Source organism: Lacerta agilis, chromosome 15 (genome assembly GCF_009819535.1).
Source record: "Lacerta agilis isolate rLacAgi1 chromosome 15, rLacAgi1.pri, whole genome shotgun sequence".
In the NCBI taxonomy this organism is placed as follows: Eukaryota; Metazoa; Chordata; class Lepidosauria; order Squamata; family Lacertidae; genus Lacerta; species Lacerta agilis.
Window position 1 is genome coordinate 199,917 of NC_046326.1, and position 21,994 is coordinate 221,910.

The 21,994-nt window shown below is 46.9% G+C and overlaps 1 protein-coding gene across 2 annotated transcripts in view; it reads right to left on the bottom strand.

The window, feature by feature from the left end:
• ADAM9 (ADAM metallopeptidase domain 9) overlaps nt 1–21,994 on the bottom strand; it is a 99,348-nt gene that overhangs the window by 8,544 nt on the left and 68,810 nt on the right. The window contains exons 19-22 of one of the 2 annotated variants that reach the window (XM_033171314.1): nt 17,735–17,873; nt 13,675–13,774; nt 11,753–11,892; nt 9,009–10,008 (exon numbers count right to left, since the gene is read on the bottom strand). In XM_033171314.1, coding sequence (XP_033027205.1) covers nt 9,927–10,008; nt 11,753–11,892; nt 13,675–13,774; nt 17,735–17,873 — 461 coding nt within the window. In that variant the 3' untranslated portion in view covers nt 9,009–9,926. Of the gene's footprint in view, nt 1–9,008; nt 10,009–11,752; nt 11,893–13,674; nt 13,775–17,734; nt 17,874–21,994 lie in introns of those variants that run through there. The other variant, XM_033171315.1, reaches the window with a different exon arrangement.

The window sequence follows — 21,994 nt, forward strand, 5'->3', positions numbered from 1 at the left end:
CCAGGTTTCTCTGTGGTTTTAAGTTTGGTGATTAGTTGCAATTCAGCCACTTCTCTTTCCAGTCTATTTCTGAAATTCCTTTGTATTAAGACAGCTACTTTGAGATCTTTTATAGAATCATAGCTGTCAAGTTTCGGATTTGAAAATAAGGGATCAGCACCCTCACCCGTCTACGGTTCTCGCGGACAGTCCACACCGCGGTAATCCCCCTCCCCCCGGCTACAAATTAATTTACACCAGGAAAGAGCTCCCAGGAAAGAGAAATCAGGGCAGAGAAAAGAAAGCACTTATTCACACAGCACATGGTTAACCTCTGGAACTCCCTGCCACAGGGAGCAGCGATGGCCACCAACTTGGATGGCTTTAGAAAAGGATTAGGCAAATTCATGCAGGAGGAGAGGACCACTGATGGCTTCTGGCCAGGTTGGCTCTGCTCTGCCTACAGTTAGGGGCAGCAATGCTGAATCGGGGCACCTGTTGCGGAGAAACATTCGTCTATTTTATCTTCTTCTTTATATATCTGTTTATATGTCTGTTTGTTATTAGGTATTTATATTCCACCTTTTTCTCCAAGGAGCTCCCTGGTCCCAGTCCTCATTTAATCCCCACAACAGTCCTGTGAGGTAGGCAGGCAGGCAGGCAGGGCTGAGAAAGGCAGGGACCCAAGGAGTCCCCAGACTCCAACTCTCCTTCCCGGAAATAAGGGAAATTTAAGGGATATCAACAATAAGGGATAGCTGCGGGAAACGGCTTGGAATCAGGGAGTTTCCCGCAAAAAAGGGAGACTTGACAGCTATGTATAGAATGTCCTGGGAGATTGAAGTGTTCTCCTACTGGTTTCTCTGTCTTGTGAGGACCTATGTGAGTCTCCTCCCCACTTTCCCCTCTCTTTCTCTGCCTTTCACCTTTCCTCCTGGCCATCCCTTTCCAAGAATGCCAGGGAAGGGTTAAAAAGGCAATGCATTGGGGGAAACACCCCCCTCCCAACAACCTGGAATCAAAGAGGGAGGGGAAGGAGGGAAGTAAAGCTCCATCTCATCCCTCCCAGCCCAGGTCAATGCCAGGTGGGGAAACAAGAGAAGACTAGATGAGCAATCTTGGCTGTTGGAAGAGGGTGCCAACCTCTGTTGCGTCCCCCCTTGGCAGAGCGGAACCCACTCCCCAGTCAGCCAGGTAGGGAAGGGGGGATTGGGTAAGGTGGGTAGAGGGGCAAATGGCCCTAAGGATGGCTGGAGTGCCCCCCCCCCACCAGCAGCTAGGCTGGGAATAACTGGGTGTTTCGTTTTTTTCTAATTCCCAACATTCCAGTTATTTATTTAATCTGCAAATAAAGCAGGGGGCGGAGTCATAGCTCTGTGGCAGAGCATCTGCTTTGATGCAGAAGGTCCCAGGTTCAATCCTTGGCATCTCCAGGTATGGCTGGGAAGTGGGAAAGACTCCTGAAGATCCACTGCCAGTCAGTGTGGGCAATACTGAACTAGATGGACCAAGAGTTTGATTTTGCATAATGTGGCTTCCAATGTATCTATGTCTTAAGGGGAGGGTCATCGTTCAGTGGTTAGAACACCTTGCACCTAAGTTTTCCTCCCTGGCATCTGCATGTATGGCTAGGAATCTCCCCTGCCTGAAACCCTGGAGAGCTGCTGCCAGTCAGTGTATGCAGTACTGAGCTAGATGGTTTGACTTGGGGAAAAGTACCTTTCCAGTAACACAGTCCTTATTTATTTATTTATTTATTTTCTTTACTACATTTATACTCCTCCATTTCCCCCAAGGTGTCCAAGGAAGTAAACATGATTTTCATTTCATCTTTGTAACAACTTTGCAAGGTTGGCAAGGCTGAGAGAGAACAACTGGTCCAAGGTCATGCAATGAGCTTCTTGGCTGAGTGGGGATTTGAACCTGGGTCTCAGGTCCGACCTAGCCCAACATTCTTAACTGCTATACTTCCCTGGCTCTCTTATTTGCTTAATCCTATTTTTTTTCCATGCTCCTGCCAACCTAGCAGTTTGAAAACACGTCAAAGTGCAAGTAGATAAATAGGTAAACAGTGTTTCTGTGCACTGCTCTGGTTCGCCAGAAGCGGCTTAGTCATGCTGGGCACATGACCGGGAAGCTGTCTGCGGACAAACACTGGCTCCCTCGGCCTATAGAGTGAGATGAGCGCTGCAATCCCAGAGTCGTCCACAACGATCTAACAGTCAGGGGTACCTTTACCTTTACCAGGGCCGTCTTAGAGGGATCGGCCGCCATGGTGCAGCGATCCCTCGGCGCCCCCGGCCTGCTGCCTCTCCGCCTGCCTCCCTCCCGCGCTGGCCGCCCCTTGGGAGGGGGGGCGGGCGAGCGGGGGATGAGGAGCGTGGCATTGGAGCAGGCGCTTGCGCGCCGGGGGGCGAGGGATGAGGGGCGGGCGCTCGCGCACCGGCGGGCGGGCGGGTGGGCTGCAAGCTGGCCGCCCTCGCCTCCCGGAGCGCCCGTGGGGGTGGGGGCAGGTTGGGGAGGGGGAGCCCGGTATGCCGGCGGGCTCGCGGGGGCGCCCCTGGGGGGCCCGGCGCCCTGGTGCACCACGCCACCAGCTCCTATGGATGAGACGGCCCTGACCTTTACCTTTACTCTGTCCATTAAGGAGAATCCTCCCCCCCCCCATCCATTATATGGGACAACCTCCTCCACAATGCCAGTTTAACAGGGGACACATGACCTGAGGAAATGAAATATTAATTTTATAGAGGGATAACTTAACCAGAGTTGGATCACTGGCCTACCTAGCTCCATAGTGTCTACACTGACTGACAACAGCCCCCTATTCCAGCATACCTGGAGATGCCAGGGACTGAACCAGGAACCTTCCGCATGTCAAGCAGATGTTCAGCCGCTGACGCCAGTTCTAGAGTAGACCACACATTTAAAGCATGTGACTTCCTCTAGAGAATCCTGGGAACTGTAGCTCTGTGAGTGGGAAGCTACAGTTTCCAGGATTCTCTGGGTGAAATCATGTGCTTTAAATGTGTGTTGAATGTATGATGTGGGAAATGGGGGGGGGCCCTCCGGAGGGATCTTTGTACTCTGGCACCTATCCTTACTACGCCTCTGGTTATTGCCCCCTGCATCATGGGAGTCCTGGGCCCACGTCATGCCACCCTGCCAGCCAAAAGGTCGACAACTCTGGGAAACCGGGGGGGGGGCACCATGGCTTGCTCCCCCCCTTAGTTTTGATCCTGGGTACGCCCCTGGCAAAAAGAACTTCAATACATAACATGTTGTGTGTTCTGTGTGGGGCTTCCCTGGAAGCTGCAGTTAGGGCAGAATTCTGCAGCGTGATTGCTGACAGGAGGGAGGCCTGGTCAGCATGGAGTGCCTGCGCTCAGAGATCGGCACTGGCTGCTGATCTGCTACCAGGCCAAGATCAAGGGACTTTGCCCAACTTGTGCCCAGGGGGCCGCTTTGACGGGTGGAGTTGCTCAGCGCCTGATCCAAAGTGCTCAGAGACGCTTGGAAAGCTGAGGCAATCCTTTTTAGTATTTTAACTTTTGTATGTTTTAAAGCAGGGTTGTGACATCTTCTCAGTGTTACTATCTTTTTGTAAACCGCGTTGAGGGTTTTTAAACAATCAAAACAAAATAAAAAAATCCTTCCAGTAGCACCTTAGAGACCAACTAAGTTTGTTCTTGGTATGAGCTTTCGTGCGCATGCACACTTCTTCAGATACTTCTTCAGATACCATGTGCATGCACAGGAAAGCTCATACCAAGAACAAACTTAGTTGGTCTCTAACGTGCTACTGGAAGGATGTTTTTATTTTGTTTTGACTATGGCAGACCAACACGGCTACCTACCTGTAACTTTAAAACAATCAGGCAGCGTCTTCATTTTATGATAGACAGCTAGGTGCTCGGGCTTTCTCAACCTGGGGGTTCCCAGGTTTTCTGACTACAACTCCCATCATCCCCTAGCTAGCAGGCCTAGAGGACAGGGGTGGTGGAAGTTGTAGTCCAGCGGCGCCTGGAGGCCCCAACTGGATAAAGGCTGACGGGTTCAGACGCTACTTCGGCTTGTCCCACAAATGAAAATCGTGGGAGAACCGCTGCCAGTCAGGGTAGGGGGGCGGGGTGTGTGTGTGAGGGAGCCCGCCCAGGGCAGCCGGGACGGGCCTTTCCTCTGGCGCGGCCTCGCCTCACTCACCGAGGCCCGCGACGAAGAGGAGCAGCGCCGCCGCCAACAGCTTCATGGCGACACGGCTGTCCAGCGCCTCTTCCGCTTCGCTCTGTGCCTGCCCGGCCGCCCGCTCTAACGGTCCCGCCTGGAACGGAGACCCGCGCGGCGGCTGTCGAACTTCGTGCGCGCGCCAAGGCCAGCGCGGGGCGACGGCGAGGCTCCGAGAGGGCCGCCCGGCCCCCCTCCTTCGCCGTGGCGGCGGCGTGTTCCTTTCGAGGAGGGCCAGGGATCCTCCGGGACAGAGGGCTTTGACATTCATTCCCCTCGCTCGCTCACACGCGCGCATACACACGGGTCGTTTCTGCCAACCCCAACCTGCAAGCATGCGGGCCGACGCCGCGGGGCCCGTGTCAAAAGAGACCAGTGACCACCCGACGACAGGCGTCGTCTTCCTTGACTCGAGTTCCGTGGGGGTTGACTCCCGTGCTCATAATGGGCGCCCAGATGAAAGAGGGGCAGCTAAACAGTTGTATTTCAGTATTTTATTATTGTAAGCCACCCCAAGAACTTTTGCATGGCGTAGAAATGTTCTTAATAAAACCAACTAGGAGCACCACCCCGACTGAGGGAAGCATCACACACACAAAGCAGATAGATATTCCCGTTTCGACGGAATAGATACATTCCTATTGGGGAAGACGAAGACCGGGGTCCTCCTGGTGTCAAGTGCTGAAGAGCAAGGTCCAGACCTTCTCTACTCGTCCTTCTTGCCGTTGTCTTTAATTAAACCAGGCACTGCAAAGTCTTTCACAAACTGGCACTTGGTTACAAACTTAATCCGTTCCAGAAGTCCGTTCCTAAACCAAAGCGTTCTTCAACCAAGGCATGCTTTCCCATAGCAGTGGGGGACTCAATTTACAAATGGAACACACTCAACAGGAAGCAAAACATGTTCTGCTTCCAAGGCAAAGTTCACAAACCAAAACACCTACAGGTGAAACTTGAAAAATTAGAATTTCGTGGAAAAGTTCATTTATTTCAGTAATTTAACTTAAAAGGTGAAACTAATATATGAGATAGACTCATGACATGCAAAGCGAGATATGTCAAGCCTTTATTTGTTATAACTGTGATGATTATGGCGTACAGCTGATGAAAACCCCAAATTCACAATCTCAGAAAATTAAGAATATGGTGAAAAGGTGCAGTACTCAATCCATAACATCTGCAAAGGGTTCCTGAGCCTTTAAATGGTCTCTCAGTCTGGTTCAGTAGGAATCACAATCATGGGAAAGGCTGCTGACCTGACAGTTGTGCATAAAACCATCTTTGAGACCCTCCATAAGGAGGGAAAACCTCAAAAGGTAATTGCAGAAGAAGTTGGATGTTCCCAAAGTGCTGTATCAAAGCACATTAATGGAAAGTTATGCAGAAGGAGAAAGTGTGGAAGAAAAAGGTGCACTAGCAGCTGGTCTGTTGCTCAGTGGTCCCAAGTCCTCTTCTCTGATGAGAGCAACTTTTGCATCTCATTTTGAAACCAGAGTCTGGAGGAAGAATGGGGAAGCACACAATGCCAGATGCTTGAAGTCCAGTGTGAAGTTTCCACAGTCTGTGTTGATTTGGGGAGCCATGTCATCTGCTGGTGTTGGTCCACCATGCTTCATTAAGTCCAGGGTCAATGCAGCCGTCTACCAGGAGATTTTGGAGCACTTCATGCCTCCTTCTGCAGACAAGTTTTATGGGGATGCTGACTTCATTTTCCATCAGGACTCGGCACCTGCCCACACTGCCAAAAGTACCAAAATCTGGTTCAATGCCCATGGGATTACTGTGCTTGATTGGCCAGCAAACTCGCCTGACCTGAACCCCATAGAGAATCTATGGGGCATTGCCAAGAGAAAGATGAGAGACGTGAGACCGAGCAATGCAGAAGAGTTGAAGGCCACTATTGAAGCATCCTGGTCTTCCATAACATCTCAGCAGTGCCACAGGCTGATAGCATCCATGCCACGGTACATTGAGGCAGTAATTGATGCAGAAGGGGCCCAAACCAAGTACTGAGTACATATGCATGCTTTTACTTTTCAGAGGTCCAATATTGTTCTATTTGCAATCCTTGTTTTGTTGATTTCATTTAATCTAATTTTCTGAGATTGTGAATTTGGGATTTTCATCAGCTGTATGCCATAATCATCACAATTATAACAAATAAAGGCTTGACATTTCTTGCTTTGTATGTCATGAGTCTATCTCATATATTAGTTTCATCTTTTAAGTTGAATTACTGAAATAAATTAACTTTTCCACGATATTCTAATTTTTAGTTTCACCTGTACTTTCGGGTTTGCAGCATTCTTAATCCAAGTTGTTCATAAACTAAGGTGTTCTTAAACCAAGGTACCACTGTACTCCTCACACTCTCACACCCCCAATTTAAAGGTTTACTCAAAAGCAAATCTGAGTTCAGCTCCCCATTATGTGCAAATGGCAGCATTGCTGACAAATATACCAATAAAGTGTTTTGAGCACACAAGAAATGTGTGCATGTTATTGAGTAGGATTGTGTCAAAGAGCCAACATTTCCCATCCACCAGCAAATTTGTAGCTGGTTTCCAGACCAGAACAGTAAAAACTGATTGGTAAGTTTTTGCAGTACAGTATAGAGTTTTGCAAATATCAGGGAGACCACAATAGTTCAAGTATTTTATTATTGCAACTGCGGAAATATATTTATATAGGAATATATGCAAACACTGTTAAAGACTTCTTTTTTGGCAAGAATTATGAAGAAATTTACCAAACAAGCATATGCTGAATATTTGCCGCCATGTGGGAATAATTATTAGCATAATTTAATACAAAGTGTTTCATTCTCTGAAGCTATTGTAGCAGACATGTCTTTGTAATGGTCCTTGCACATTATGAAATTCTATGATTCTATGAACAATATACTATCTAAGCATAGCACACAGGGAAATCCTGTCACCTCAGCTAAACTCAATCTATAGCTCCCAGTCTAAGAGAATCTCTTTAGCAGGTACATCTTTAAAAAATCTGGCTTAATCAATGGTGCAAAGATTGATGCAATTCAATCCAACAAGATTTAGCCAATGTAAACATCCTGACTGACACGAAAAGCAACATAAAGAAGAAAAAGTGATGAGATATACATACAGTATACTGAATTCTTCAGCAGGCTGCTAGGGTTTAAAGTGCTCATAACAGTTTCAATGGGCTTAAATAAAAAATGGATTTTGCAAGGCTGGTGCTCTCACACTAAAGATGTTGCAGCAAGTGTGCTGAGTTGAAGTGTGTGCAAAGTAGCTGGAAAGTGCATACTGACTTTGCAGGTTAATATGCACAGTCAGCAGTTATGATCACATTCCCAACAGCAAACACACACACACACGAAACATCAGCAGCTCTTAGTAGTAGTTTGCATGGGTGTCTGAAGGCCACATTGGAAATACATCACTAGAACTAGATGGAAGAGTTGCCAATAATTGGCATGTCGTTAGCAGTATCTGCATAGCATCTTCCTGAGTCTGACAAATGCCAAACTGTAGAAGCAGCAGGATTGCTGGTGATGGTGGAAGAACCTGTGGCATCTCTGCACTAGCCCACAGAGATGTTTTGGTAGACAGATAGCGAAGATGTATGAATCAACATACATGGAATCTGTGCTTTTGCCATCACATACTCAACATCTCTCTGCATTTCACTTAATGCTTTGTTTTGTTTTTAATTTAAAAGCTAGAATACTTGGACTCAAGAAAATTCATGAGAGCTAAATATAAGTGCCTTGTGAACTGTGAGCAGCCCACTCCCCAGCCTAGTCCCCAAAAAGTGACTTTATCGTACCTTTGTTTTGAATAACCATTAGTGGTAAATTAGAAGAATTTATTCCTTAACCTAAAATTGTTAAGTAAAACTTTCCTAACATCATTTTTATTATTATTATCTACAGTTTAGTGTCAGCCAGCACACAGTTCAAACTGTCTATGTTTTAAAATGTGTTAATAATAAACATCGAGACACACTATTAAAACATATAAACATGCTAACAATACATTTCATCTCGCAAGAAGTAGATTAAGGCTGCAATCCTACACTCAGGTAAAGGTAAAGGGCCCCCTGACCATTAGGTCCAGTCGCGGACGACTCTGGGGCTCATCTCGCTTTATTGGCCGAGGGAGCCGGTGTACAGCTTCTGGGTCATGTGGCCAGCATGACTAAGCCACTTCTGGCAAACCAGAGCAGCACACGGAAACGCCATTTACCTTCCTGCCAGAGCGGTACCTACTGTATTTATCTACTTGCACTTTGACGTACTTTCGAACTGCTAGGTTGACAGGAGCAGGGACCGAGCAACGGGAGCTCACCCCGTTACGGGGATTCGAACCACCAACCTTCTGATTGGCAAGCCCTAGGCTCTGTGGTTTAGACCACAGCACCACCCAGGGAGTAAATCCCAGTTGGTTTACTTCCAGATAAATGTGTCTAGGATGGTGCTGTGTGGCTTGCCATCCTAGACACATTTATCTGGAAGTATTCCTCACTGAACTCAATTGGGGGTTTTTTCTCCACCAATTGGGATTTTTCTTGGTGTTTCCACCTTGTGCCTTTTAGTTACATGCACACAAATAATGAACTTCAGTCCAACATGAGTTTTGACTTTTTTTGTACAGGTTCCCACACATAGCAACCTGAAGCTATTGTTGTTCATAGAAATATGCTGGTCTAATTTGAACTGCAATTCTTAACACCTGCCTCTACACAGGCCGGGACAGCCCACCCATGAGGCAAGGTGAAGCAGCCACCTCGGACAGCAGGATCCACGGGGGGGGGGAGCAAATTCTGATGTTGATCTTTCCTCACACTTCCCTTGTTCCCGATGTAGATCTTCCCTCACCCCTTCTTCGCTGGTGGGGAGGGGAGTGGTATTTTGGGGTCTGCCTCAAGTGCCAAAATGTCTTGGGATGGCCCTGACTATAGGTGAAGACAGATGTAACATTGAAAAAGAGAACTCAGTCATAGTGTGAGCCTGGCTCAGCTTTGCAGTTGAATGACTAATACACATGCCAGTTCAGCTGTCATGCTTCAGGCTGCCCTTTTCTGTTTTTAAAAGTGCAACATAAACGCTTATATATGTCCACTGCTAGTCTTAGTCATTTTTTAAGAGCAGAATTTTTTACAAGTGCAAAATTGCTCCAGATTTTGGAGGTGGGCTTCTGGGGACATCATAAGCTTCCGCCAATCAGTGCTAACGATAAGCTGGTCTCCGTTGGAAACGCAGAACTGCCTTTCCTCATGAGTCTTTTTGAAAAATATATATTTAGATTAAAAACAGTAACATTTCCTAATTGATCCTAATTGATTTCCTACTGATCTCTAATGATGTTATGTCTGTCTTCACTCAATGTTTTATTCTGTATAAAAACAGCCCAGGAGGGGAAACCCACATACCATGTATGATCATTAAATATAACCCTAAAAAGGGGGAAAATAAACACCCAGAAAGCGACCCACTTCTCCAGTAGTGTAGCCCAACCGCAGCATAGAGTGTTTTCACAGGCCCAGTGGTTTCAGTTCCCGGAGCTTTGGTAGAGGTATTTGCTTGGTAAGTTTACATTCCTTGGTATTGCATTTTGTTCCGTTTCTTATCCAGTGCTGGAGGGAAACAACAAAAGGTTTCAAGGGCCACTTTATGCAAGACAGATGCGGCTCTGGCTCTGTGAACAGGGTGGGTTGTGAAGGACAAACCGGCAGTTTTATATGGGAGGCAGCGGTGCAGGCCGAGATGGGTAAATTGCTTCCTGAGTTTTTGCAGTCTTCAGCACAGGGGGTGGAGGCCTGCAACAAAGGATGAAGAGTCAAATATCTGCCAGTTTGTTGACTTATCTGCCTTCCCCAAATTGAATCAGCCTTCCCCAAATTGGTGCTCTCCAGGCAGTGCTGGCTGGGGCTGATAGGAATTGTAGTCCAAAGCATCCAAAGGACTCCAGGTTGTGGGAGGCTGGTTTAAATAAATATGCATGGAACATGTTCCCAGCATTCATTTTTCCCAAGTGCTGATTCAGGGATGGCAGAACTGTGTTTCTCCATAAGTTTGTGGGCTACAGGAGTGTATGAGGTGTTAGGGGAGGTGTAGAACCTCTGGTCCCCTTCATGGATCACTGCCTTGTCATGGCGAAGGGGCTTAAATATCTCCAAGAAGCTATGAGCTATGCCGTGCAGGGCCACCCAAGACAGAAAGGTCATAGCCAAGAGTTTAGACTAAATGTGATCCACCTGGAGAAGGAACTGGCAATCCACTCCAGTATTTTGCCAAGAAAACTCCATGGACATAAAAAAGGAGAAGCTTTGAGAAGAAAGTAAGAGTTTCCAAGGCATGCTCTAGTTCACGGGGTCACAGAGAGTCGAACACGACTAAGACGACTAAACAACAAAAGAACCTCTGGTGAGAGACAAGTCATGCTCCTTCGGGGGTAGTATGTCCACCTTTGACCCCACTCAGCTCTCACCTGTGGCTCCTAGAAACTGTCAGCATGTGACAGCAGCCACTCCCTGGGAAACAGCTTCAATTGGCCAGCTAAACCAGGTGAGGGTAGCCAGTGGGTCTCAAATCTTTGGTGAGTTAGGGTCTTTTGCTGCCTGTGAAGACAGGCTCCAGCGGTTTGAGCAGACAAGACCAATAGTGGGTTTAATCTTCAAGAGAGGATTTCTGCACATTGCTGTAGACAGAAATGAGGGGCAGATGGGCCTCATCCACCTGGGAAGGAAGCCCATCTAGGAGAAGAACCACTTTAATCCCAAGCCTACACTGCATTGTGGAACATCTTCAGGAGAACAAAAGGCTAAGGAGTAAACTCTACACAAATCCAGAGTGGAGTCCCTAAGGCAGTTGGATGGCATCTTATACGCCTCCTTTGGGCAACTCCTGCAGCCCAGCTGGGCCAAACGTCTTGGTCTGCTTTCCTTTGATCCACATCAGCGAGGCCGAGAGGGGGGTCTTGTCATCTGGGCAGCCCAGGACCTCCGTACACACTGCCCAAGCTTGCACCCCAGAGAGGTCTCTTTGGTGCTGCTAATGCAGCGAAAACAATGTGATTTGACCTCACCCTTGGAGGCGCACTCACTTGTCTCCTGAGACAGATGAATGACACACAGGTGGACTACAACTCTCATCAACCGAAGCCAGTGTGGGCAGCAATGACGGGAGTTGGACCAGGGCAGGGGTACGTGGACACAATACTGACCCTAATCATGTTTTATCAGACCTAATATCATTACATCTGAACCAGCCAGTGTGCAAACAAACTATATTTATTATTATTGATCAGATTTGTATTGCTTCCTTCCTCCAAAGGAGCCCCGGTCAACTTATATGGAGTGATCCCTTTTGATCCTCATAACCTTGGAAGATTATGCTGAGAGTTAATTGACTGGCCTAGGGTAGCACAGTGAGCTTTGAACCTGAATCAGGATTGAAACTCTGCTCCAAGCCCAGCCCCTTGAGCTGCTTCTAGCTCTCACACAAGAAAAACTATAACCCAGAACCACGAGCTGTGACTTTCTCTGCATTACTGTTACCAACCTCATTGGGATGCAGTGCTGCTCCATAGATGGCCCCATGGCTGCTGAAGACGGAAGGGGAGAAGTGCGGTGATAAGTGTCACAATGCGGTTGCAGATTAGCTGTGTACGCTGGCACAGGGTATCTGTTTGCTTGTGTGCTCTGCGAAGAAACCAGTGTAAGCAAAGGTTATTTTTAAAACACAAAATTCACCAGTGAGGATTCTGTTAAGTGGCATGAGTTGTTGGTACCCAGAAATAGCCACACACTTCATTTTCAGAGTCCTTCAGTAAAATACAGCAAGAGTTACTGCTGTGGCACTGGCGGAGGAAGGGGGGTGCGGTGGGTGCAGTCTGCCCCGAGTGTCATCCCTGAGGGGGGGTGACATCGCCATGCCACCCCCACCCCCAGGATGCTTGCCACGGGAGGCAGCCCCCTGGGACCTGGGTGCCAGAGCAGCAAGCCCCGTCTCTGCTTGGTGGCAAAACACATGTGTAGGGAAAGTGGGTTAATTCCTGCCAGGAACCCTGAAAAGCCACTGCCAGCCATTGCATGTTTATTTTTATTTTTAAAAAGTGTATATACCAAATGATTGTAGTAGGACCTCTAAGCAGTTCACAAGATATATTAAAATATCAATAAAACAACTATGTGAATACAGTTAAAATTAACGGTAATTTTTTTTTTAAAAAAAAGAACAGGTCCATCTTCATATCTGGATAGGCTTGCCTAAACAAAAATGTTTTAAGTAGGTGTCAAAAAGAGTACAGCAAACATGCCTGCCTGGTGTCAATGGTGTAGGTGCTGCCACACTAAAATATTGATTCCTTACAACTGCAGGAGTGTTCTATGGCACCTGAAACAGAGCCAGTTCCACAGACCAAAGCAATAGAGTATAAGGCGATCCCACAAGTGAACTGGCCCCAAGCCATTAAGGGATAAAACTTGGAATAGATGGACCAGCTTCCTATATTCCCAAGTATTTTCTGTGTCGTTTTCCTCCACCTTGTTCTGACCCACTTCCCAAGGCTGTGTGTGGATCCTCTCCTGTGTTTTTCAAAAGCTCCCTTTCCTTCCATAACAGAACCGGCCCCATCTTGGTGTAAAATTACATCCCAGCTCAAGATTATGAGTGTCCAAGCTGCTTCACATTATTTTGCCTGAAGGACAGCGTTCTGCAATGTGATCCCCTTCAGATGTTTTCAACTGCAAGCCATGCTGACATCTCAAACACACCAGATGAGCAAGGGCCAATATCTGATGTCATCCTGCCCCCACACTCAGATCATCAGGCTTCTCTCGTTAAAGCACTTGGCTTCCTTCTCCGAAAGAATCCTGGGGGCTGTAGTTTGTTAAGGAAGCTGGGAATTCTTAGCTGGGAGCATGTGCTTTAAATGTATGGTGTGCATGTGGCTTTAGAACTGTTTTCATAGTAATTCCTTCTCCCAGAAAAACTGTAATTGTGGGGAGGGGCAGGCAGGGATTCCGCAATGGAAAATTCTCCAGATTCTCACTGTATAACAATTCCCAATATTGAGGTAGAGGTGGGGGTGGGAGGGGAGAACCACACCACCCACTATTTGGACTGGTGGGGCAGAAAGCAGAGAGGCCAGAGCCAATGGCAGGCAGAGCCAACGAATTCCAGTGTTGCCCCCATCTTTCTCCTGCCTGCTGAGTTCTACAAGGGCAACACTGAGAAAGAGGAAGCTGCCAGCCAGGGCCTTCTCCCTCTGGACCAGATGCAAGGAAGAAAGGCGGCAGGTGGGAGGTGGCTGAGGTTGGTGGGGCAGGACCCATTTGCCCTCATTGCCCTGCCTCCCCTGAACCACAGCAATTGCTGGTATGTATTTGTAGTGCTGCCATGGCTCCTGTCCATTCTAAGTGGCCTTCCACCACTTTATTTTTCCATGCCCCACTGCTAGTCAAGATCAGGAAAGCTCTTACCATAGGAGCCGACATGTCCCTTGTAGAATAGGGAACGTTTGGTGGGTAGGAAGTGTGTACAGACTCCTGAATCCTATTGTCTGAACTTCTTCTGAAACGCCTAAATAAAACAACACAGATTGATTGATGACATCCCATGCAGGCCTGTAGACACCTTGCAATACTCATATAGAGCACTCTTTATATAGCCCAAGCTGTTCATTTGCACTTCTGCCTGTGGCAAAATTCCCACACCAAATTTGGGACCCATAGTAACAAATCCTTAATTACAGAGGCTTTCCCTTCCACTCGTTTAAACTGGCACAAGCCTTCCACAATTAGGGGGAAGCGGGGCACATTGATGCGCCAACAATATTTCAATATCAAGAAATGTTATTTGTGTTGCGACATCACTAAAACATGTCTATATATGTGTGAGTACAACAGTTGCGACCGTGCCACCCGCCAGTTAGCTGTTGGTGTTTGATGAGAGTAGGTGTGTTTTTAGCATGGCTAACTAAAAAATTACGTGAAATGTAAAAGTGTTCCAACACTGTTTTACGTCGTTTAGTTAAGATTTAAAAATATCAAAGGTAATTTATTCCACGTGATTTTTAAATAAGTTCAGTGGTTTTATTAATAATTGTTAGGTTTTTTTTTGAAAATGTCCATTGGGGTACTTTGATACACGAAGACATGGGGCACATTGATACATATAAAAGTGCTCCGCCTAGTGCACAATAGTGCCCCAATATACAAGTTTGCATGAAATCTCTAAACTCAATAAATTTGAAAAGAAAAAAAACTTTTGTTTACTACATGGCCAAAGTCATTTCTAAATATAATATGACTGATTATCAAGTGTCATATCTCAGGAAAAAAACAGGATCTTGTATGCTTATCTTCCCCATTGTAGAAGATAAGGCAAGTGCTGATTTAAAGGATGTTGTTTTGCTGTTGCCAAAACCAAATTTCCCAAAGGGAACATCTTGAACATCATCACTTCATATTTTTTCTATTGACTTAAGTGGATATAATGTACAATAGAAGCTAAACGTTAAGTAATTATCTTATTTTTTATAAGCATTTTGTTTAAATTCAATTTAAAATTGCCATCGGGGCCTGGTAAAAATCCCAAGGTCTCTTGCAACTTTTGCAAAGTTTTTTGCAGATAAAGTTGCTCAGATTCTAAAGGAGGTAGACTCCACCGTGGCAGCAGGGCCAGGGTGGGAGAGTGCTGGAGTCCTGTCTAGTCATGTTAGATGGGATCAATTCCAATCTGTTACCTCTGAGGATGTGACAGTGAGAGCTGTTCGGCAGTGGAATTTGCTACCAAGGAGTGTGGTGGAGTCTCCTTCTTTGGAGGTCTTTAAGCAGAGGCTTGACAGCCATCTGTCAGGAATGCTTTGATGGTGTTTCCTGCTTGGCAGGGGGTTGGACTGGATGGCCCTTGTGGTCTCTTCCAACTCTATGATTCTATGTGAACAGGCTGCTTGGACGAGTGAAACCGACAACCTGTCTCCTTGATCCTTGCCCATTCTGGCTTATAAAAGAGAGGTGGGAAGGGCTGGGCAATGGGCTCTGTGGGGTGGTGAACGCTTCTCTCTGCGAAGGAGCCTTCCCAGACCCGCTGAAATGGGGGGGGTGTCATTAAACCACTTCTTAAAAAAACATCTTTAGACCCAGCCAACATGGCCAACTATTGTCTAGTCTCAAATCTTCCATTCTTGGGCAAGATGACCAAGCGGGTGGTTGCTGAACAACTCCAAGCATGCCTGGAAGAAGCGGACCATTTGGATCCCTTCCAGTCGGGATTCAGGCCGCACTATGGGGCTGAAACTGCCTTGGTCGCGCTGGTCGATGATCTCCGGCGAGCTAAGGACAAAAGTGAAAGCTGTTTCCTAGTTCTGCTGGATCTCTCAGTGGCCTTTGATACCATCAACCATAACATCCTTCTGGACCGTCTAGAGGGGTTGGGAGCTGGGGGCACTGTTATACAGTCATACCTCGAATTGCATACGCTCCGTGTTGCGTACGTTCGTCTTATGGACCTCCGCGACCTGGAAGTCCTCCCCGGAGCGCGCGAGACGCACAGGTGCGCAGGAGTGCAAAAACATTCGAATTTCTGGGTTTTTTGTTTTTTTGGGGGGGAGCATTCGTGTTAAGCACGCCCATGTTACTAGCGCGATCCGGAACAGATTGCGTGCATAACACGGGGTGCCACTGTACAGTTGTTGAGCTCCTTCCTCCTGGGCAATGTCCAGAAAGTGGTGGTGGGGAATGAGTGTTCAGACCCCTGGGCTCTCACTTGTGGGGTGCCTCAGGGTTCCGTCCTCTCCTCCATGCTTTTTAATATCTATATGAAGCCGCTGGGAGAGATAATTGGGGGTTTGGGCTGGGTGTTCATCAGTATGCAGATGATACCCAGCTCTACCTCTCTTTTAAATCAGAAACAGTGAAAGCGGTGAAGGTCCTGTGTGAGTGCCTGGAGGCGGTTGGAGGATGGATGGCGGCTAACAGATTGAGGTTGAATCCTGACAAGACAGAAAGACCAGGTGCGCAGCCTGGGAGTCATTTTGGACTCACAGCTGTCCATGGAGGCGCAGGTTAATTCTGTGTCCAGGGCAGCTGTCTAACAGCTTCATCTGGTACGCAGGCTAAGACCCTACCTGCCCACGGACTGTCATCAGAGTGGTGCATGCTCTAGTTATCTCCCGCTCGGACTACTGCAGTGCACTTTATGCGGGGCTACCTTTGAAGGTGACCCGGAAGCTACAACTAATCCAGAATGCGGTAGCCAGACTGGTGACTGGAAGTGGCCGCCGAGACCACATAACACCAGTCTTGCAAGATCTACATTTGCTCTCAGTACGTTTTTGAGCACAATTCAAATTATTGGTGTTGACCTTTAAGGCCCTAAATGGCCTTGGTTCAGTATACCTGAAGGACCGTCTCCGCCCCCATTGTTCTGTCTGGACACTGAGGTCCAGCACTGAGGGCCTTCTGGCGGTTCCCTCACTGTGAGAAGCCAAGTTACAAGGAACCAGGCAGAGGGCCTTCTTGGTGGTGGTGCCCGCCTGTGGAACGCCCTCCCATCAGATATCAAAGAGATAAACTGACGTTTAGAAGACATCTTAAGGCAGCCCTGTTTAGGGAAGTTTTTAATGACTGATGTTTTGTTGTATTTTTAATCTTTGTTGGAAGCCGCCCAGAGTGGCTAGGGAAACCCAGCCAGATGGGCGGGGTAAAATTAACAAATTAGTATTAATTTTTTATTTTTATTATTATTATTATTATTATTATTATTATTATTATTATTATTATTATTATTATTATTATTTTACTATTTTTGACTACCTAATGTGAGTTCTTATACTTTTTAGTCTTTCCAAAGTTTTTTTTTTTAATGGATAGGTGTTTGAGGAAAGATTAATATAAGTTTTGATGTTTTGTTAAGAAAACCTGCCCTAAAGTCTATGATATGTGTGAAACACTGTAAGTTTTGATATGTAATTTAGATTTTAAGCAACAATCTGACTATTCCAGTTGTTTTCTGACAGCGTGCAGAAAACAAAACAGGGCTGGCAAACTGGGGGGGAACTTGGCTGGTGTTCAGTTGGTTCTAGAAAAATGTAATCTTCCTCATTCTGCATAATACAAAATGCCCCTGGCAGGGGGACACATCCAATTCTGGGAACGTAACACACACACACACACACACACACACACACACACACACACTCTTGCTGCCACTGCTCCTCTTTTACCTGTGTTGTGAAGCAGCATCCACAAAGTGGTGGCAGTGGCACTGGTTCCAGTGAGATATCACTGGATCTTGTGTGCTGCGTGAGATCTCGTGAAATTTCGGTGAGATCTCATGAGATCTTGCTGCAAACCAGCACCGTTGCAGGCAGCCACTGCCTCTTAGGCTTCTACCTCACCATGCCTCACCAGTGGACCGGGCCTGGCGCCTGAAATATGACCAGTGCTGCACACAGAGCCTTTAAATGCCTTTGTTCTGCCAAATAATTCCTAGTCAGCTTTCCACACAGCAGGGGGGGGGTGGACAGAAAATACTTACCCACAACAAGCCTCTATCAGTGGCATTAAGGATGACATCAACTGATTCCTCGCAAGGTAAGTAAAAAGCAAAAGCAACAGGAGAGGGAGAATCAGGCAGAAGAATGCCAGCAGCCAATTTCTTGTGGTGTTATCCACATCTGAAAGAGAGAGAGAATAAACAAAGAAAGAAAATTAGCAACAACAGCAACAATGGTGCATTTGCAGGGTGGGAATTACAAACTTCCTCAACCCCATTGAGGGAGAAAAGAAATGTTGTGAGCTTGTTAAATCAGTCAACAGTTTCAACCTCAGCTCTCTTCAGAATCCAAATGCGTATAATGCACATAACAAGATTAGTATCGGTCATTTAAAGTAGCTGAGCCATTTAAAGTAGCTGGGTTCTCGCCGTATCCTTTCTTCCCATTGGGCAGAACATGGAAAGGCAGGGCAAGCTTACTTCTTACTGAGCACAACTGACTCCAGGGATGGCCACGGTGGTGCCCTCCAAGTGTACTTGACTACAACTCCCATTAGCTCCAACCACTATGACCTACTATGGTCAAGGAAGATTATGGTTGTTGTTGTACAACAGCTGGAGTTTACCACGCTGGCTACCTCCGGACTACACTACTGCCTTTGCTTTTTTCCCATATAATAAAAATTAGATTTGGAGTGCCCCACTACAAAGGGCAGGGAGGGAAGCAAGAGAGAACACAGCTTGCCCAAGAGCAGTGGCTATGGCACGGGAGGGAGAATGGAGGGAAAGTGGTGGTTTAAAATCAGGCTTGCTTACAGCAAGAAGGGAGCTGGGAAAGGCTCTATTCTGTTAGCTTTTGGTGTTGGCGTCCGTGTTACATCCCTCTCTGCTATTTCTTTTTGTAACCTGTCATGTTGCCTTCAACATGAAGCTCCAGATTCACTGTATCAACAAGAAAACAACACCCATCACCTGCACTTCCCCTTCTCTAAGTGAGCAAGCTAACTGGACTTGTCTTTAAAATACTGTACAGCAACATCTACCATCACAGCAAGGGAGCTGCAAAATAAGCCTAGAAATAGGGGGTGGCCTGTGTGCCAGGAAGAGTTGAGAAAGGGAAGGAGGAGGGAGGGGAAAGGGGGTGCACAGCAGAGTTGCCAAAAGGGAGAGAGTAGGAGACACGGAGAAGATAAAATTGGGGTAAGAAAGGTGATGCAGAATGGTGGCTTTATTATTGGGCAGAAAGTGAAGAGAGTGCCACTTGGCTGCAGGGTGAGCAGGGAGGAAGATGCACAAGGTGGTTGCTGTTGTTAATTTATGCCACACTTCTTCCCCTGACAGGGACTCAAGGTGTCTTAGAGATAAAATAAGAACACCTAAAAGCATAGGGGGAAACCAATGGAACATTAGAAGAAGAGTGAAGAGTTTTGGATTTGATATCCCGCTTTATCACTACCCTAAGGAGTCTCAAAGCAGCTCACATTCTCCTTTCCCTTCCTCCCCCACAACAAACACTCTGTGAGGTGAGTGGGGCTGAGAGACTTCAGAGAAGTGTGACTAGCCCAAGGTCACCCAGCAGCTGCATGTGGAGGAATGGAGACGTGAACCCGGTTCACCAGATTACGAGTCCACCGCTCTTAACCACCACACCACACTGGCTCTAAATTGCTTTAATCTAAATTTAATCTTAATCCTGAGGAGGGAGCATAAGGTGAGCTGAGCTTGGGAGACACTCTGTAGGTTTTGTGGGTTTGTCTTTTTGGGGCTGTGTGTGATTAAGTTTGTGTGCTTATTTGTTTCCTTATTTGTTTGTGTGCTTCCTTCCTAGGGCTTGTACTTGTTTTCTAGGGCTTCTGCCTCTTGGATTTGTGTGACTGTCCAGGCTTGTGTGTGTGTTTGTTTCTGGCCGTGTGCTCTCCCTGAGCACATGGTCTGAGGGGGCAGGGCTTCTGTTGAGTCAGGCGACTAGCTGTGGGTGGAGCTAGTCAGTGCCTGGAGGCCAGCGGCGTGCGCAGTTTGACCCATCTTTTAGATAAAGGGGAGCTAGTCTCAAACGTTCATTGGAAGAGACCTAGGCTTCTTTTTTTGTCCTGACTTCAAGCTATTCAGGATGGAGGGCGAGGGAACAACTGCAGTCACCTGCAATTCCTGTGCAATGTTTGTCTTCTTGCCAAAGGATGTAGGCAGCTACACCTGCAGCAAGTGCAAGTTGGTTGCCCTACTAGAAGACAAGGTCCAGCAACTTCAGGCCCGTGTATCTGCACTCCAGAAAATTAAAGAGCTGGAGCTTTTCTTGGATGCAGCAGAGCACACTGTCTGCACCAAGGGGGAGTCAGGGAACATCCCTGAGGAGGAGGTCAGTTCCCCAACACAGGAGCCAGATGTATGGAGGAATGTGAATCATAGAAGTAGAAGGCCCAGAGTTCACTGAGTGTTTAGAACTACACAATTGATTTGAAGTGCTCTCCCTTAACATGGAAGATGAAGAACAGACTCCATTTGAAGATCTCTCCCTCATCACAGTGGATGAGGAATATGAAGACGAGCAGCATGGTCAGTCCTCTGGGAATGTACAAGTGACCTTGAAAGGGACAGCATATGGAAGAATCCCGACCAAGCCTATGAGGAGGCGTATAGTGGTGATAGGGGATTCCCTACTGAGGGGTACAGAAGCAGTGATCTGTGGGCAGTGACCTGACAAGACCTCTCGAGAGGTATGCTGTCTCCCCGGGGCCAAGATCCAAGATGTAACAGAACAGCTGCAAGGAATCATAAAACCCACTGACAAATACCCCTTCCTTTTGGTCCATGTGGGAACCAATGACACTGCAAGCCATAGCCTCCAGAAGATCAAAAGTGATTATGAGGCTCGGGGCAGGAAGTTGAAGCAATTAAATGCACAAATTGTCATCTCATCTGTCCTCCCAGTTGAATGACATGGCCCAGGGAGAGAGGGGAAAATAGGGGAAGTGAACACCTGGCTTCGCAAATGGTGCCAGCAGGAACGGTTTGGATTCTTAGATCACGGTCTGCAGTTTCTTGAAGATGGACTTCTGGCAAGTGATGGGCTGCACCTCACAAGGGTTGGGAGGAATGTTTTTGCCAAGAATCCAAAAACCTCATCAGGAGGGCTTTAAACTGACTTATGTGGGGGAGGGAGACAGTGGTCCTGAAGGTAGGAGCCTATCAAGTGCTGAAGATGATCATCCAAATGTCAAGGACCAAATGGAGCAAACAGCACGCAGACCTAGTGGCGGGAAGAAAAAATCCTTAAATAAGAGACTAGGGGGAATGATCAATGGTCTTCAATGTCTGTATACTAACGCACAGAGCACGGGAAATAAACAAGATGAACTTGAGCTCTTGGTTGTTGTTGTTCAGTCATTCAGTCATGTCCGACTCTTCGTGACCCCATGGACCAGAGCACACCAGACACGCCTATCTTTCACTGCCTCCCGCAGTTTGGCCAAACTCATGCCAGTCGCTTCGAGAACACTGTCCAGCCATCTCCTCTTCTGTCGTCCCCTCCTCCTTGTGCCCTCCATCTTTCCCAACATCAGGGTCTTTTCCAGGGAGTCTTCTCTTCTCATGAGGTGGCCAAAGTACTGGAGCCTCAACTTCAGGATCTACCCTTCCAGTGAGCACTCAGGGCTGATTTCTTTAAGGATGGATAAATTTGATCTTTTTGCTGTCCATGGGACTCTCAAGAGTCTCCTCCAGCACCATAATTCAAAAGCATCAATTCTTCGGCGACCAGTCTTCTTTATGATCCAGCTCTCACTTCCATACATTACTACTGGGAAAACCATAGCTTTAACTATATGGACCTTTGTCGGCAAGGTGATGTCTTTGCTTTTTAAGATGCTGTCTAGGTTTGTCATTGCTTTCCTCCCAAGAAGCAGGCGTCTTTTAATTTTGTGACTGCTGTCACCATCTGCAGTGATCATGGAGTCCAAGAAAGTAAAATCTCTCACTGCCTCCATTTCTTCCCCTTCTATTTGCCAGGAGGTGATGGGACCAGTGGCCATGATCTTAGTTTTGTTGATGTTGAGCTTCAGACCATATTTTGCACTCTCCTCTTTCACCCTCATTAAAAGGTTATTTAATTCCTCCTCACTTTCTGCCATCAAAGTTGTGTCATCAGCATATCTGATGTTGTTGATATGTCTTCCGGAAATCTTAATTCTGGCTTGGGATTCATCCAGTCCAGCCTTTCACATGATGAATTCTGCATATAAGTTAAATAGGCAGGGAGACAATATACAGCCTTGTCACACTCCTTTCCCTATTTTGAACCAATCA